General features: G+C 48.4%; 1 protein-coding gene across 2 annotated transcripts in view; it reads left to right on the top strand.

Annotated features, from left to right (window-relative positions):
* The window catches only part of VMP1 (vacuole membrane protein 1), a 189,134-nt gene that overhangs the window by 26,493 nt on the left and 150,132 nt on the right, over window positions 1–12,509 (top strand). For both annotated transcript variants that reach the window (XM_060259219.1, XM_060259220.1), the window contains exons 2-4: window positions 1,765–1,866; window positions 5,097–5,232; window positions 11,098–11,188. In XM_060259219.1, the coding sequence (XP_060115202.1) occupies window positions 1,791–1,866; window positions 5,097–5,232; window positions 11,098–11,188 (303 nt within the window). In that variant the 5' untranslated portion in view covers window positions 1,765–1,790. The remainder of the gene's footprint in view (window positions 1–1,764; window positions 1,867–5,096; window positions 5,233–11,097; window positions 11,189–12,509) is intronic.

A 12,509-nucleotide genomic window follows, 5' to 3' on the forward strand; every position in this document is an offset into this window, starting at 1 on the left:
CTGAGCAAAGGCCTCTGACATGAATCACTCTTCTAAGAACCACTTAGAGACAAGAGGAACATTGGTTCAAATCCATTGTCTTAAGAAGCATCTCACTCCTTCCAAAAGAGAAAAATAGTTCGCAGGAGGTTTTTTAAAAGTGCTATTTCTTCCAAATTTCCCTGCCTTTCCTGTCTGAAATGGTGGTGGGGAGGTCCATAGCAAAAAAAGTCCTGGTCTTCACACCTTGAGCCTGCACCAAACAATTAAGGTTAAGACAGTTTCCTGTATTACCTCTTGTCTGAAAAGATGGCCCATGTCTCTCCTGTTATAAAGGCAGTCTCTTCCTTTGGGGGTGGGGGGGTGGTCAGGACTTAGTGAACTAAACCTCTGAAGATTTGGGATCTTAACCAGGCAGCAAGAAATGGTGATATATTCTGTCCACCTTGGGTCTGAGAAGTAGCTTTAACCAGTCTTACAAGTTGCTTTGCATCTCTTTGTCAGGCATTAAAAACATTTGTAATGCATACAAGGTTGACTTCCTAAAGCAGGGGTGTCAAACTTATTTGTTATGAGGGCCGGATCAGACATAAATGAGACCTTGTCGGGATGGACCATGTGTGTACCTATTTAAGATTAAGTAGCAGAGATACAAACTTTAGAAAGGACACAGATAAGCACAATTTAAAAAACAACAACAACAACAAAACATACTTTAAAAATTAACACTCGTTGGTCTTAAATGTGTTTTCTCTGTATTTCTCCCATGGGATCCAGGGAACTGAGCAAAGGAAGCTCTGACTCTTTCCTGCCTTCCCCAGGGGACCAGGATGGGAAGGAATCTCAGCCAATAGAAGGAAGAGACACTTGGCTCAGTAGCTCTGCTGTGCGATTGAGAGAGCTTGGCAAAGCAAGCTCCCCCCCATTCTCCCCAAGGGAGGAATCTCAACCAATGGAGAAAATAGAGGCTTTGCTCTGTAGCTCCTGTGCAATTGAGCAAGCCTTGCAAAGCAAGCTATTATGTAGAAGGAAGCAAGAGAGAGGGAGAAGGAAGCAGACGACAGGCAGTTGCTTGGGGGCCTGATAGGAGCCCTCTAGGGGTTGTGGGTGGATTCTACTACGCCACTGAGCAAAGGCCTCTGACATGAATCACTCTTCTAAGAACCACTGGTGCCCACCCTGGACATGCAGTCCCCGGGCCACATGTTTGACACCCCTGTCCTAACTTTGGGTAGCATATGTGTGTTTAGGGGGAGTAATGAACTCAAACTCTGGTTTTTTTGTTAACATTTTACCATATTTCCATATGTCTGCTTCCATGAGGGGTAAACTTTTCTCCCTCTTGCCTTCCCCGCCCCCCCCCCCCCCATTTAAATGAAACCTGAGATTCTAAGGTCTGGCTGGGTGGAAGTGCTTCCTCTGGTGGTTGTGAAGAACAACAGTTGCCTGTTTCAGCGCAATTAGACTTGGCAAAACTGATGCTATTACAAGTAATTCTCCCTCTAAACTGTGGAGTCTTGTGAGCAAAAATGCTGCTTTGTGAGCGACTGGCATTAAAGTTGTGAGCCATTGCATAAAGTATTTTTCTTGGGGGGGGGCATTTTTCCTGAGCTAAGACAAAAATGTGTGAGCTGGAGGCTAAAAATCTGTGAGCTAGCTCACACTAACTCAGGGGACACTGATTACAGACTGACCCGGTTTATACAGAGGTGTTCTTTCTTTCATTTGCTGCTCTGTTAACACTTTTTGTGTCTTTGTGCTTGCTTTTGTGTGTGTGTGTGTTAGGTCCCCATAATTGACTGATCTATGAAATGGCAGAAAATGGAACAGATTGTGACCAGAGGCGCATAGGAATGAACAAAGGACAGCACAATGGGAACTTTACAGGTAAGTTAGCGGAGATCTTCCCTATCCAACAGGGTACTTGAAGTTGCTGCAGCTGCTGTTTACTGCTGAAGTGTGCTACGCATTGCACACTCAGAAGAAATGTCCAGGGTGGGTACCAGGGTTCCCTCTTAATATCCACTCATCCCCCACACCCCACTGAGTGGAGCAGCTCACATCCTGAGCAGAATAGAACTGCTATAATCTTGAACTGGGGTATGGGCAGTTCAAGACCCAGTGTGGCCCTAGACTGCTGCTTAGACAACATCTTAACAACTAACAGTATTTGTGACAGAGTATGAACTTTCATGAGTCACTGCTCACTTCTGAGCTTGCCGTTGGGGCTAAGCTGGAAACTCCAGCCGGTGCAAAATGCAACAGCGCATCTTCTAACTGCATTGCCTCGAGGGGCATGCATTCGGCTGGCGCTACGCCGCTTGTACTGGCTACCTATCGAATACTGGATTTGCTTCAAAGTTTTGGCATTGGCCTTCAAAGCCCTGTGCAGCCTGGGGCCGACATATCTAAGGGACCACCTCTCCCCATATGTGCCCTGAAGGGCTTTACGCTCAGTAAATCGACATCCACTGGTTGTCCCTGGCCCAAGGGATGTCTGCCTAGCCTTGACTAGGACCACGGCTTTCCCTGGCCTGGCCTGGTGGAACATGCTTCCGTGAAAGATTAGGGCCGTGCCAGACTTGTTACCTTTTCACAGGGGCTGCCAAACGGAGCTGTTCCAGCAGGCCTTCAGGTGAGGCAGTGGGCATCCAGACTAAACAAAATCCCTTGTTGCAGTATTCCAGTTTGGTGTAGTGGTTAAGTGTGCGGACTCTTATCTGGGAGAACCGGGTTTGATTCCCCACTCCTCCACTTGCACCTGCTAGCATGGCCTTGGGTCAGCCAGAGCTCTCTTATCTGGGAGAACTGGGTTTGATTCCCCACTCCTCCACTTGCAGCTACTGGAATGGCCTTGGGTCAGCCAGAGCTCTCTTATCTGGGAGAACCGGGTTTGATTCCCCACTCCTCCACTTGCACCTGCTGGAATGGCCTTGGGTCAGCCAGAGCTCTGGCAGAGGTTGTCCTTGAAAGGGCAGCTGCTGTGAGAGCCCTCTCCAGCCCCACCCACCTCACAGGGTGACTGTTGTGGGGGAGGAAGGTAAAGGAGATTGTGAGCCGCTCTGAGACTCTTCGGAGTGGAGGGCGGGATATAAATCCAATATCTTCTTCTTCTTCTTCATCTTTGATGCTGTCTTTTGATCTGTTGGTTCCAGCTTGAAACTGTATTTAATTTGTTTGTCTTCTTCTCTGAACTTGGCTGGTTTTAATTGTTTAAATTGCTATGTTTTATTGATTATAATGGTTCTGATTTTTGTTGTAATCCATCCTGAGCCCGTTCGCAGGGTAAGGTGTAATAAAAATCCACTGAATAAAAATTAACTGGTCTTGGAAAAAGTGAGCAGTGACTCATGAAAGCTCATAAGCCGCCATAAATTTTTTTAGCTTCCAAGGACTGTTACTCTTTCCTACTGCTGTAGACAGATTAACACGGATACCCATTTTGATCTGTCTCCGAGGCCTGTCATTTATATTCGTTTCTCACAGGGACTCGAAGCAGATCACAAGTACACAGGGCTTTTTTTTTTTAGCAGGAATGCAGTTCTGGCTGGCTTGGTGTCAGGGGGTGTGGCTTAATATGCAAATATGTTCTGGGCTTTTTCTATTAAAACTCTGCAAGTACAGTAGAACTATTCAGTTAGTCAATAAGCCGGCTACAAGGTGTGATAACATTTGTGTCTAGTGGCAAAGATTCCTAGTGAAATGAAGCTGTTAAGTCAATCAGCGAGTGGATTACCCGGTATGATAACACTTGAGTCTTAACAGCTCTCAGAGGTTCCTAGTCAGACAATGTGATGCAGTAGGTTTGAGGCTGAGAGTCACATGGCATCAAACTGGGATCTGGGAGCCAGGTTCAAATCCCTGTTTGGCCATGGAATTGTGCTGGGTGACCTTGGGTCACTTTCAGCCTAACAGACCTCGAAGGGTTGTTGTGAGGATAAAATGGAGCAAGAGAGGATGTTGTTAAGTCGCTTGTTCCCTCTAAGCTGTGGGGTGTTGTGAGCAAATATTCTATTTCATGAGCTACCGGCATTAAAGCTGTGAGCTACTGCATCAATTAGTTTGCTGTGGGGCCATTTTTCCTGAGCCAAGATAAAAATGCTTGAGCCGGAGGTTAAAAAACTTCAAGCTAGCTCACACTAACTCAGCTTAGAGGGAACACTGTTTGGGTCCCTATTGAGCAGTGGTCCCCAACCTTTTTTGCACCATGTGTGTGCGATGGTTTCAGGATGATACAATTGCGCACTTTATTTCTATTCATTTGGTGTGGTGGTGAAGTGTGTGGACTCTTATCTGGGAGAACCAGGTTTGATTCCCGACTCCTCCACTTGCAGCTGCTGGAATGGCCTCGGGTCAGCCATAGCTCTCGCAGGAGTTGTCCTTGAAAGGGCAGCTTCTGGGGAGAGCTCTCTCAGCCCCACCCACCTCACAGGGTGTCTGTTGTGGGGGTGGAAGGCAAAGGAGATTGTGAGTCACTCTAAGACTCTGAAATTCAGAGTGGAGGGCAGGATATAAATCCAATGTCGTCATGTTCTTATTGTTGTTGCTACATTGTAATATATAATGAAATAATTTTACAACTCATGACCCAGTTGCTAAAAGGCCACGGACCGGTCCCGGTCCACGGACTGGGGGTTGGGGACCCCTGCTATTGAGGAGGAAAACTGGGTTGAAACGAAGTAAATGCAGGAATTATTTATTTATTTGTTTGTCTATTACTTCACATTTATATCCTGCCCTCTCCGCAAGCGGACTCAGGGCGGCTTGCAATCAGTCATCGTCACAGGCTACTACCCTGTTCTTCTGCCAGAATGCCGTCCTGAGTAATTCTGTTTTGCCCTTTTTTTGCAAGACAATATAGAAGCATTGGGCCTTTCTTAATGGTGGCCACTGGCAGATCATTCCATAATGTGGGAGGCACCACAGAGAGTGTTTGCAGGATGGCACCTTTGGAAGGCTTTGCCCTGATCAGCAGAGGTGTGGCAGCAGAAGGTAGTATCCCTTGAGCAGATAATGACCAGGCCACCTAGCGGGAAGGGGCTTTTCTTGGGGCGAGAAGGGTACTGTTGCTGCTTCCCGTAACATTTCTCCCCTTTGCCCCCCCTCTCCGTCTGCAGAGCCCTCTTCGTCAAACGAACAGAAGCAAAAAGAACGGGAAGAACGGCAGAGTATTGTGCTCTGGAGGAAGCCTCTCATTACCTTGCAGTATTTTTTCCTGGAAACGCTATTAAACTTGAAAGAATGGACCATAAAGTAAAGATACCTCCTCTTCACTTGAGTTGGGGCGGGGGTGGGGAGGCAGAGACTCTTGCAAGGCATGGAGGGGCTGCAGCAAAAGGCCTGAGTTATCCCCCTCATTGTTCTCCTCTGCCGTGCCCTCTTTTTAATACATCTCCCAAAAGCAGCGTGCTGGGTCCCTCTTTTCAAAAGGATTAGGCTGCTTTTTCTTCCCCTTTCCCGTCTTCTAGAGGCTGTCGGTAATTTTGCACAGCCCGTTCCTTTTCTTCGTAGGTTGCCCGAGTCTGTGCATATCCAGCATCCCAAATGAGCGCTGCCTATTTTTAAAACCCCTTAAAACTGAGCTTGCCATTTGCCAACTTAGCCGTCGTCAGTAGGAGTTCTCGGTTTAATTTATTTTGAACGCTTCTGTGCCTCCTTCGCCCTTTCGGCGTTTAAAATAGGAATGTAGTATGAGAAATCATATAAAATGTCATAGAACAGCAGTCCATTCCTTTAAAAAAAAAAAACAGCAGAAGGGGAGCACTGGCTGAACGCATGAAAGTGCCTTGGAAAGACAATCCAAGTTAGGATTGTCTACTCAAAGTGGCAACTGAGTCATTTGCTTTTTTTAAACTGGAGACGCTTGAGACCTACATGCCGGGCTGCTGGGTGCCCTAGGCCCAGGGCACAGTTTTCTCAAAACTCTCTAAGCCCCTCCTGCTTCACCAAGTGTCTGTTGTGGGGGGAGGAAGGGAAGGAGATTATAAATCGCTTTGAGACTTCTTACAGAAGAGAAAAGCAGGGTATAAAAACCTACTCTTCTACCACTGAGCCACAGCCTAACTTTGTTCAAAGGCCTTTTGGAACAGGAGTTTAGTCAGCTTTCTCAGTCGCCAGTAGAACAACTTTTTTATTATTTTATCTTATCTCTTTAGCTTTCTCTTCTGCCTTCCTTGCAAGCGGGCTCAGTAGCCTGAGGGCAGCTGTAGAGAAGGGCCTCCTGGGGATCTCAGCCAGTGTCACTTCAGAAAAGCCTGGCTCTCACAGGAAGGTTCTGTGTGCCAGTCTTTGCTTTTAAAAAACCAAACTCCATAAACATTTTGCTGGCGGTTAATTGCTCGTGACCTGAGTATCACAGTGGTGGTGTTCACTGTTTTTACCTAAACCCATTTATCTAGACCAGGGGTCCCCAACCATCAGTCCGTGGCCTGCTAGCAGCCAGGCCGCGGAGCAAGGCAGAGGTGCCACGACACCTCCACCCACCCAGGACCCAGGCAGATGAACGAGACAGCACAGCCTCGGGTGGGGGTCTTTAAATGGGAGCGGGAGGCAGATTGGCCTTCAGTTTGGTGTAGAGCCAGTTTGGTGTAGTGGTTAAGTGTGCGGACTCTTATCTGGGAGAACCGGGTTTGATTCCCCACTCCTCCACTTGCACCTGCTGGAATGGCCTTGGGTCAGCCATAGCTCTGGCAGAGGTTGTCCTTGAAAGGGCAGCTGCTGTGAGAGCCCTCTCCAGCCCCACCCACCTCACAGGGTGTCTGTTGTGGGGGAGGAAGGTGAAGGAGATTTGAGCCGCTCTGAGACTCTTCGGAGTGGAGGGCGGGATATTAATACAATATCTTCTTCTTCTTCATCTTCTTCATCTGGCCACCTAGTGGGGAGGCGGCAGAAACAGCCTCAGTCTCCTCCCCCCATTTAAAGACCCCCCCCCATGGCGGGCAGTGACAGGGTGCGGGTGGGGGGGGGAAGCCTGGGGCAGCAAAACCCCCAGTGCCGTGCCCCCCACCGGTCCATGGAAAAATTGTCTTCCACAAAACCAGTCCCTGGTGCTAAAAAGGTTGGGAGCCACTGATCTAAACCTTGGGTCCCCAACTTACTGAGCGTAGTCGCCTTTGGAATTCTGAGTGAGTCGGGCGGAAGACTCTCCCAGCTGCTCAGTTGATTGGCCATGGGGTGGGGTGGGAGGAGCTTTTCAGAAAGCACGTGGGTGGGCACCAGGAGCAACTCCGGTTGTCACGTCAGTGCTCAGGGGCACCACATCGCAGATTCCTAATCTGAACTCTCACAAATCTGCTTTCCGCACGGTGTGAAATTTCTTGCTGCGTGGAAGCAAATCAGATGTTGAAATAACTGCGCCCTTCTTAAAGCATTCCTTAAGGGCTTTGAATCGAGCAGGGTAGAGCTACCTCTAAGGCTGATTAGGAGTTCAGAGGTTTGTTACTTCATCTTTAAGAGTTTAAGTGTTTTCCCCCTCGGGGCAAAGTTCTGGATTATGTGGAACCCGCGTTCATGCCTGCAAAGAGGACTTTGCTTCTTACCTGGCTGTTTGTTTCAATAATTGACGTTCATATCTTAATTCAAACAGTAATTTACAGATTTCTGGCAGAATGGCAATGGAATGGATTGAGATTAAGCACAGCGGGGTGTTTTATACAGGAAGGCCTATGAGCTTTAAACCCATGTTAGATCAAGCCCAGTAAACTCTTTTCTGATAGGGGTGGTCCAGATGCCTGGAGGGGTATGTGGAAATTTGTGAGCGACCTCCTCATATCCTCACTTCCTCACCCCAGCAGCCTGGCCGCCGGGACGCCTCTGGATCTGACTTGTGTTTTTGGCTGTCGCAATTAGCAATTAGCTGTTTTATGGCCATTTTAAGTGGTTTATCATAATTTGTCCATATCAACTTCGTTAGTTTTGACTTTGGCCCGCTAGCCACCTTGGGTGAACGGGGCCTGCGAAGGAGGCATATGAATGTTCCACTATGTCCTTATACAACCCTTTCCAATAGCTGTCCGTGCCAGTTTGGTGTAGTGGTTAAATGTGCAGACTCTTACCTGGAAGAATCAGGTTTGATTCCCCACTCCTCCACTCGCACCTGCCGGAATGGCCTTGGGTCAGCCATAGCTCTCGCAGGAGTTGTCCTTGAAAGGGCAGCTGCTGGGAGAGCCCTCTCAGCCCCACCCACCTCACAGGGTGTCTGTTGTGGGGGAAGAAGATATAGGAGATTGTAAGCTTCTCCGTTTCAGAGAGAAGGGTGGGATATAAATCTGCAGTCGTCTTCTTCTGCAGTCTTCTCCCAGCAGCCCTTGTTTATTTGTATTTATTTTATTTCATCATATTTATATCCTGCCTTCCCCTGGCGGGATCAGGGCAGCTTTCAGCATCTAGTGGCGATGAGTTCCGTAGGTGAATTTTACATTGTTTGGAGGACTGTTTTTTTTAATTCATGGGTGGGCCTTCCACATGCCCTCTGGGTAAACAGGGTGTTGTGGGGCTGCCGGGTCAGGAGGCTTGTGGAGCGGGGTCTTGTTCTTGCCTTCTCCCTGATATGCTAGCTTTCCACATGCAAGGGTTTTGCTCTTATTTCTTTTGCAATGGGAGTATAAAGTGGTACAGCCCAGGCACAAGTTAAAACATATGAACATATGAAGCTGCCTTATACTGAATCAGACCCTTGGTCTATCAAAGTCAGTATTGTCTACTCAGACAGCTTCAAGAGGGGATTGGATAAGCATATGGAGCAGAGGTCCATCAGTGGCTATTAGCCACAACCTATTGTTGGAACTCTCTGTCTTGGGCAATGATCTGTATTCTTGGTGCTTGCGTGGAGGCGCAGTAGGAGGGCTTCTAGCCCCACTGGTGGACCTTCTGATGGCACTTGGTTTTTTGCCCACTGTGTGACACAGAGTGTTGGACTGGATGGGCCATTGGCCTGATCTGAAATGGCTTATGTTCAGACTGGCAGCGGCTCTCCAGGGTCTCAAGCTGAAGTATTTCACAGCTATTTGCCTGGACCCTTCTTAGTTGGAGATCCCAGGGATTGAACCTTTTGCTTTACCAAGCAGATGCTCTACCACTGCTCCCCAGTTAACTTGCTTCAATGAGAACAAGGCTCTGGTTATAGCGTGCAGTTGGGATTTAACTCTTGCCTTCCTCCCCCCCACGCTGCACTTTCTGCCAGTTCTCTGGTTCACTAGGCTGAGGCACACCCGGGCAATGGGCCATATAGGAGCTCATATCCTGTGGCGTCATATCCTTTCCAACTTTTAGGGCTTGGCTTGTGCCACACTCCCCAAATTAAAAAATTATTAAGACAAATAAAGTGCATTTGAGATCAACTCAAGCCTGTGCTCTCCCAAGGAACTAAAACGTTTAAACGAAGGTGATCATACTTTATCAAAGATTTCAGGTTTTCACGGCTGGTAACATCATTAGGGTTTGTAGAATCTTTCGGGCTCAAGTGCCGTGTTCTACTGGAGAAAGTTTTCCTTCCAGACGTTTCGTTCTCAGCTGCGGAGGATGTCCTCCGCAGCTGAGAACGAAACGTCTGGAAGGAAAACTTTCTCCAGTAGAACACGGCACTTGAGCCCGAAAGATTCTACAAACCCTAAGGATCATACTTTGGTCACATTATGAGAAGGCAAGAGCCACTGGACAAGACAACAATGCTAGGAAAAGAGGAAGACCCATCCTGGGATGGATTGACTCCATCAAGGAAGCCACAAGGCCCTCGGCCCTCAGCCTGCAAGACCCAAGAAAGGCTGTTAACGGTAGGATGCGTTGGAGATCGTTAATTCATAGGGTCACCATGTGTCGGGAGTGAATAGACGGCACTAAACGCACCCGCTAAAGCTCTTTTGAGTACAGCTTTGCTAGACCATGTTCAAAACACAAGTTAGTGGATTTTAGGGTGCAAGGTTTGAGTCCCGTTGCACCTTAGAGGCCAAGAAGACTTCCAGGGCACAGGCTTTTGAGAGTCTTGCTCTTCCGCCACAGACCGACCCCATGACCAGCCTGAATCTGTGTCACCAGGTGCAGCCGCCACAAGTCTTTGCTGCGAGTCTGTGGCTCGTTGTATCGGCAGTGGCTTGTTCAAGATGGCCTTAGAGCGGCACAGAGAGGGCTGCGATGTGTGAGGAAGCCTGAAGGGGATGATGTGGCAACGTAGAGAAGATTAAAACGGAACACAATGGAGACAGATCAGCAAACGTTTGGGGATCACCCAATGAAAACGGTTGGCAGTTAGCAGAGGGTGAACTAAAAGGAGCGCTTCCTTCACGCAATGCATAATTAACGTGTGGAACTTGCTACCAGGAGATTTTGGCCACTAGCTCAGATGGCTTCTTTGCAAAGGGGTAGATGGGACAAATGTGTCAGTAGGACAATCAGCAGCCATTGGCTAAATCATAGAATCATAGAGTTGGAAGGGACCTCCAGGGTCACCCAGTCCAACCCCCTGCACAAGGCAAGAAACTCACAAACACCTCCCCCTAAATTCACAGGATCCTCATTGCTGTCAGATGGCCATCTAGCCTTTGTTTAAAAACCTACAAGGAAGGAGAGCCCACCACCTCCCGAGGAAGCCTGTTCCACTGAGGAACCACTCTAACATTCAGGAAGTTCTTTCTACAGTTGAGCCGGAAACTCTTAATTTAATTTCAACCCGCTGGTTTTGGTTCTACCTTCTGGGGCCACAGAAAACAATTCCACACCATCCTCTTTAGGACAGCCCTTCAAGTTCTTGAAGATGGTGATCGTATGGCTCCTCCTTGTACAGAGGCAGTATACCTTTAATTACCAGATGCTGGGGGCTAACTTAGGAAAAAACATTGTTGCCTTCATGCCCAGCTAGAGAACTTCATGGACCCTGCGGGGTTCTTGTATGGAAACCACTAGTCTTCCTGACACTGGGTTTGGCCTAATCCAGTAGAGTTCTCCTAACATTCTCTGCCATTTAGTCATTTGGGAGTGATGCTAGTTAAGAAGGGGGGGGGGGCGCGAAGAGTATGGATGTGATCTGTCCTGGTGATATAATTTGAAAGCCAATGCTGATAGTTGGCCTTTTCCAGCCCTGGGTATCTAAAAAGTGATTTTTTTCCCCTCCTTTTCCTCCCCCAGATTGTGGCACCGCCGAAGTATCGTGGTGTCTCTTTTAGTGCTACTTGTGGTTCTCACATCTGCGTATTATATTGAAGGAGCACATCAACAGGTAAATGTGATACTTAGCACTGGTCTGAGGCCCTCTGAGTGTTCCAAGAGTCTTGCATGCCTCTTGCAGCAATCCTGATGCCAGCTGGAGGGTCCATGGATGCCTTAATTGGTGGCAGACACCTTTCTTGTGGTAGAAGAAGAAGAAGATGATATTGGATTTATATCCCGCCCTCCACTCCGAAGAGTCTCAGAGCGGCTCACAATCTCCTTTATCTTCCTCCCCCACAACAGACACCCTGTGAGGTGGGTGGGGCTGGAGAGGGCTCTCACAGCAGCTGCCCTTTCAAGGACAACCTCTGCCAGAGCTATGGCTGACCCAAGGCCATGCTAGCAGGTGCAAGTGGAGGAGTGGGGAATCAAACCCGGTTCTCCCAGATAAGAGTCCGCACACTTAACCACTACACCAAACTGGCTCTCCAACTGCTGGTAACTGCTGCTTTCTTCTCCAGACTTAGGAGATGAGCAGGGGGTCCCTGACCTTGCCTGGGCACCTGTCTGTTTTGTAAACCCTGTCACTTGAGGGCCAGAGAGAGAAGGACAGACTCCTCTTTACGTTCTTACATGAACATCGTGAAGGGTAGGGGAGAGAGTGCCTGGCTTTGCGATCATGCTGAGTAACGTGTTCAGACCTCCACTTTTAAGCATTACATCACAGCTTAGACCAAGCATTCCCAACCATTTTGAACCTGTGGGTGCTTCTGGGCTTCTGACAAGCTGTGATGGGCACAGCCCCAAAATGGCTGCCACAAGAGGCGGAGCCAGCCATAAAATGGCTGCCGCAAGAGGTGGAGTCAGCCACAAAGTGGCTGCCACAGCTTCAGTCCCACAGTGAAAAACCTTGTGCTGTGGCAACAGCTGTTGCCAAAGCAATATTTTTTTTTTTAAAAATGGTGCAGTCAATCAGATCTCCAGTGGCTAATCAGAAGCTTTGCTGGGAAAAGTCCCACCCACTTTCTGAAACCTCTTCGGAGGCCCCAGGAAACAGGTGTTGATGGATGCCATGTTGCCCACGGGCACCATGTTGGGAACCCTTGGTCCAGACTCTTATCCCTCTCTCCCCCCCCCCCTCCCTGCCCCCCAGTGTTGAGCACAGTTCTTGCCTGCTAAATCCAGTCCGCATTGTTCCAGTGCTAGGAACAACCCTGTTTGGTGAAGCCCTTAATATTCCCAGATTGGAGGCTGAGAGCAAGTTGTTTATCAGGAAGTCATTTGGTGAGTTCCTGGCAGAGCTGATATCTGAACCATGGAGTTCAGCAGAGTTTCACTAGGGAACACCAGATAAGAAGGTAATTCACTTTCACCTGAAGCTCTGTTTTTAG

Source organism: Heteronotia binoei, chromosome 18 (assembly GCF_032191835.1).
Source record: "Heteronotia binoei isolate CCM8104 ecotype False Entrance Well chromosome 18, APGP_CSIRO_Hbin_v1, whole genome shotgun sequence".
Lineage (NCBI taxonomy): Eukaryota > Metazoa > Chordata > Lepidosauria > Squamata > Gekkonidae > Heteronotia > Heteronotia binoei.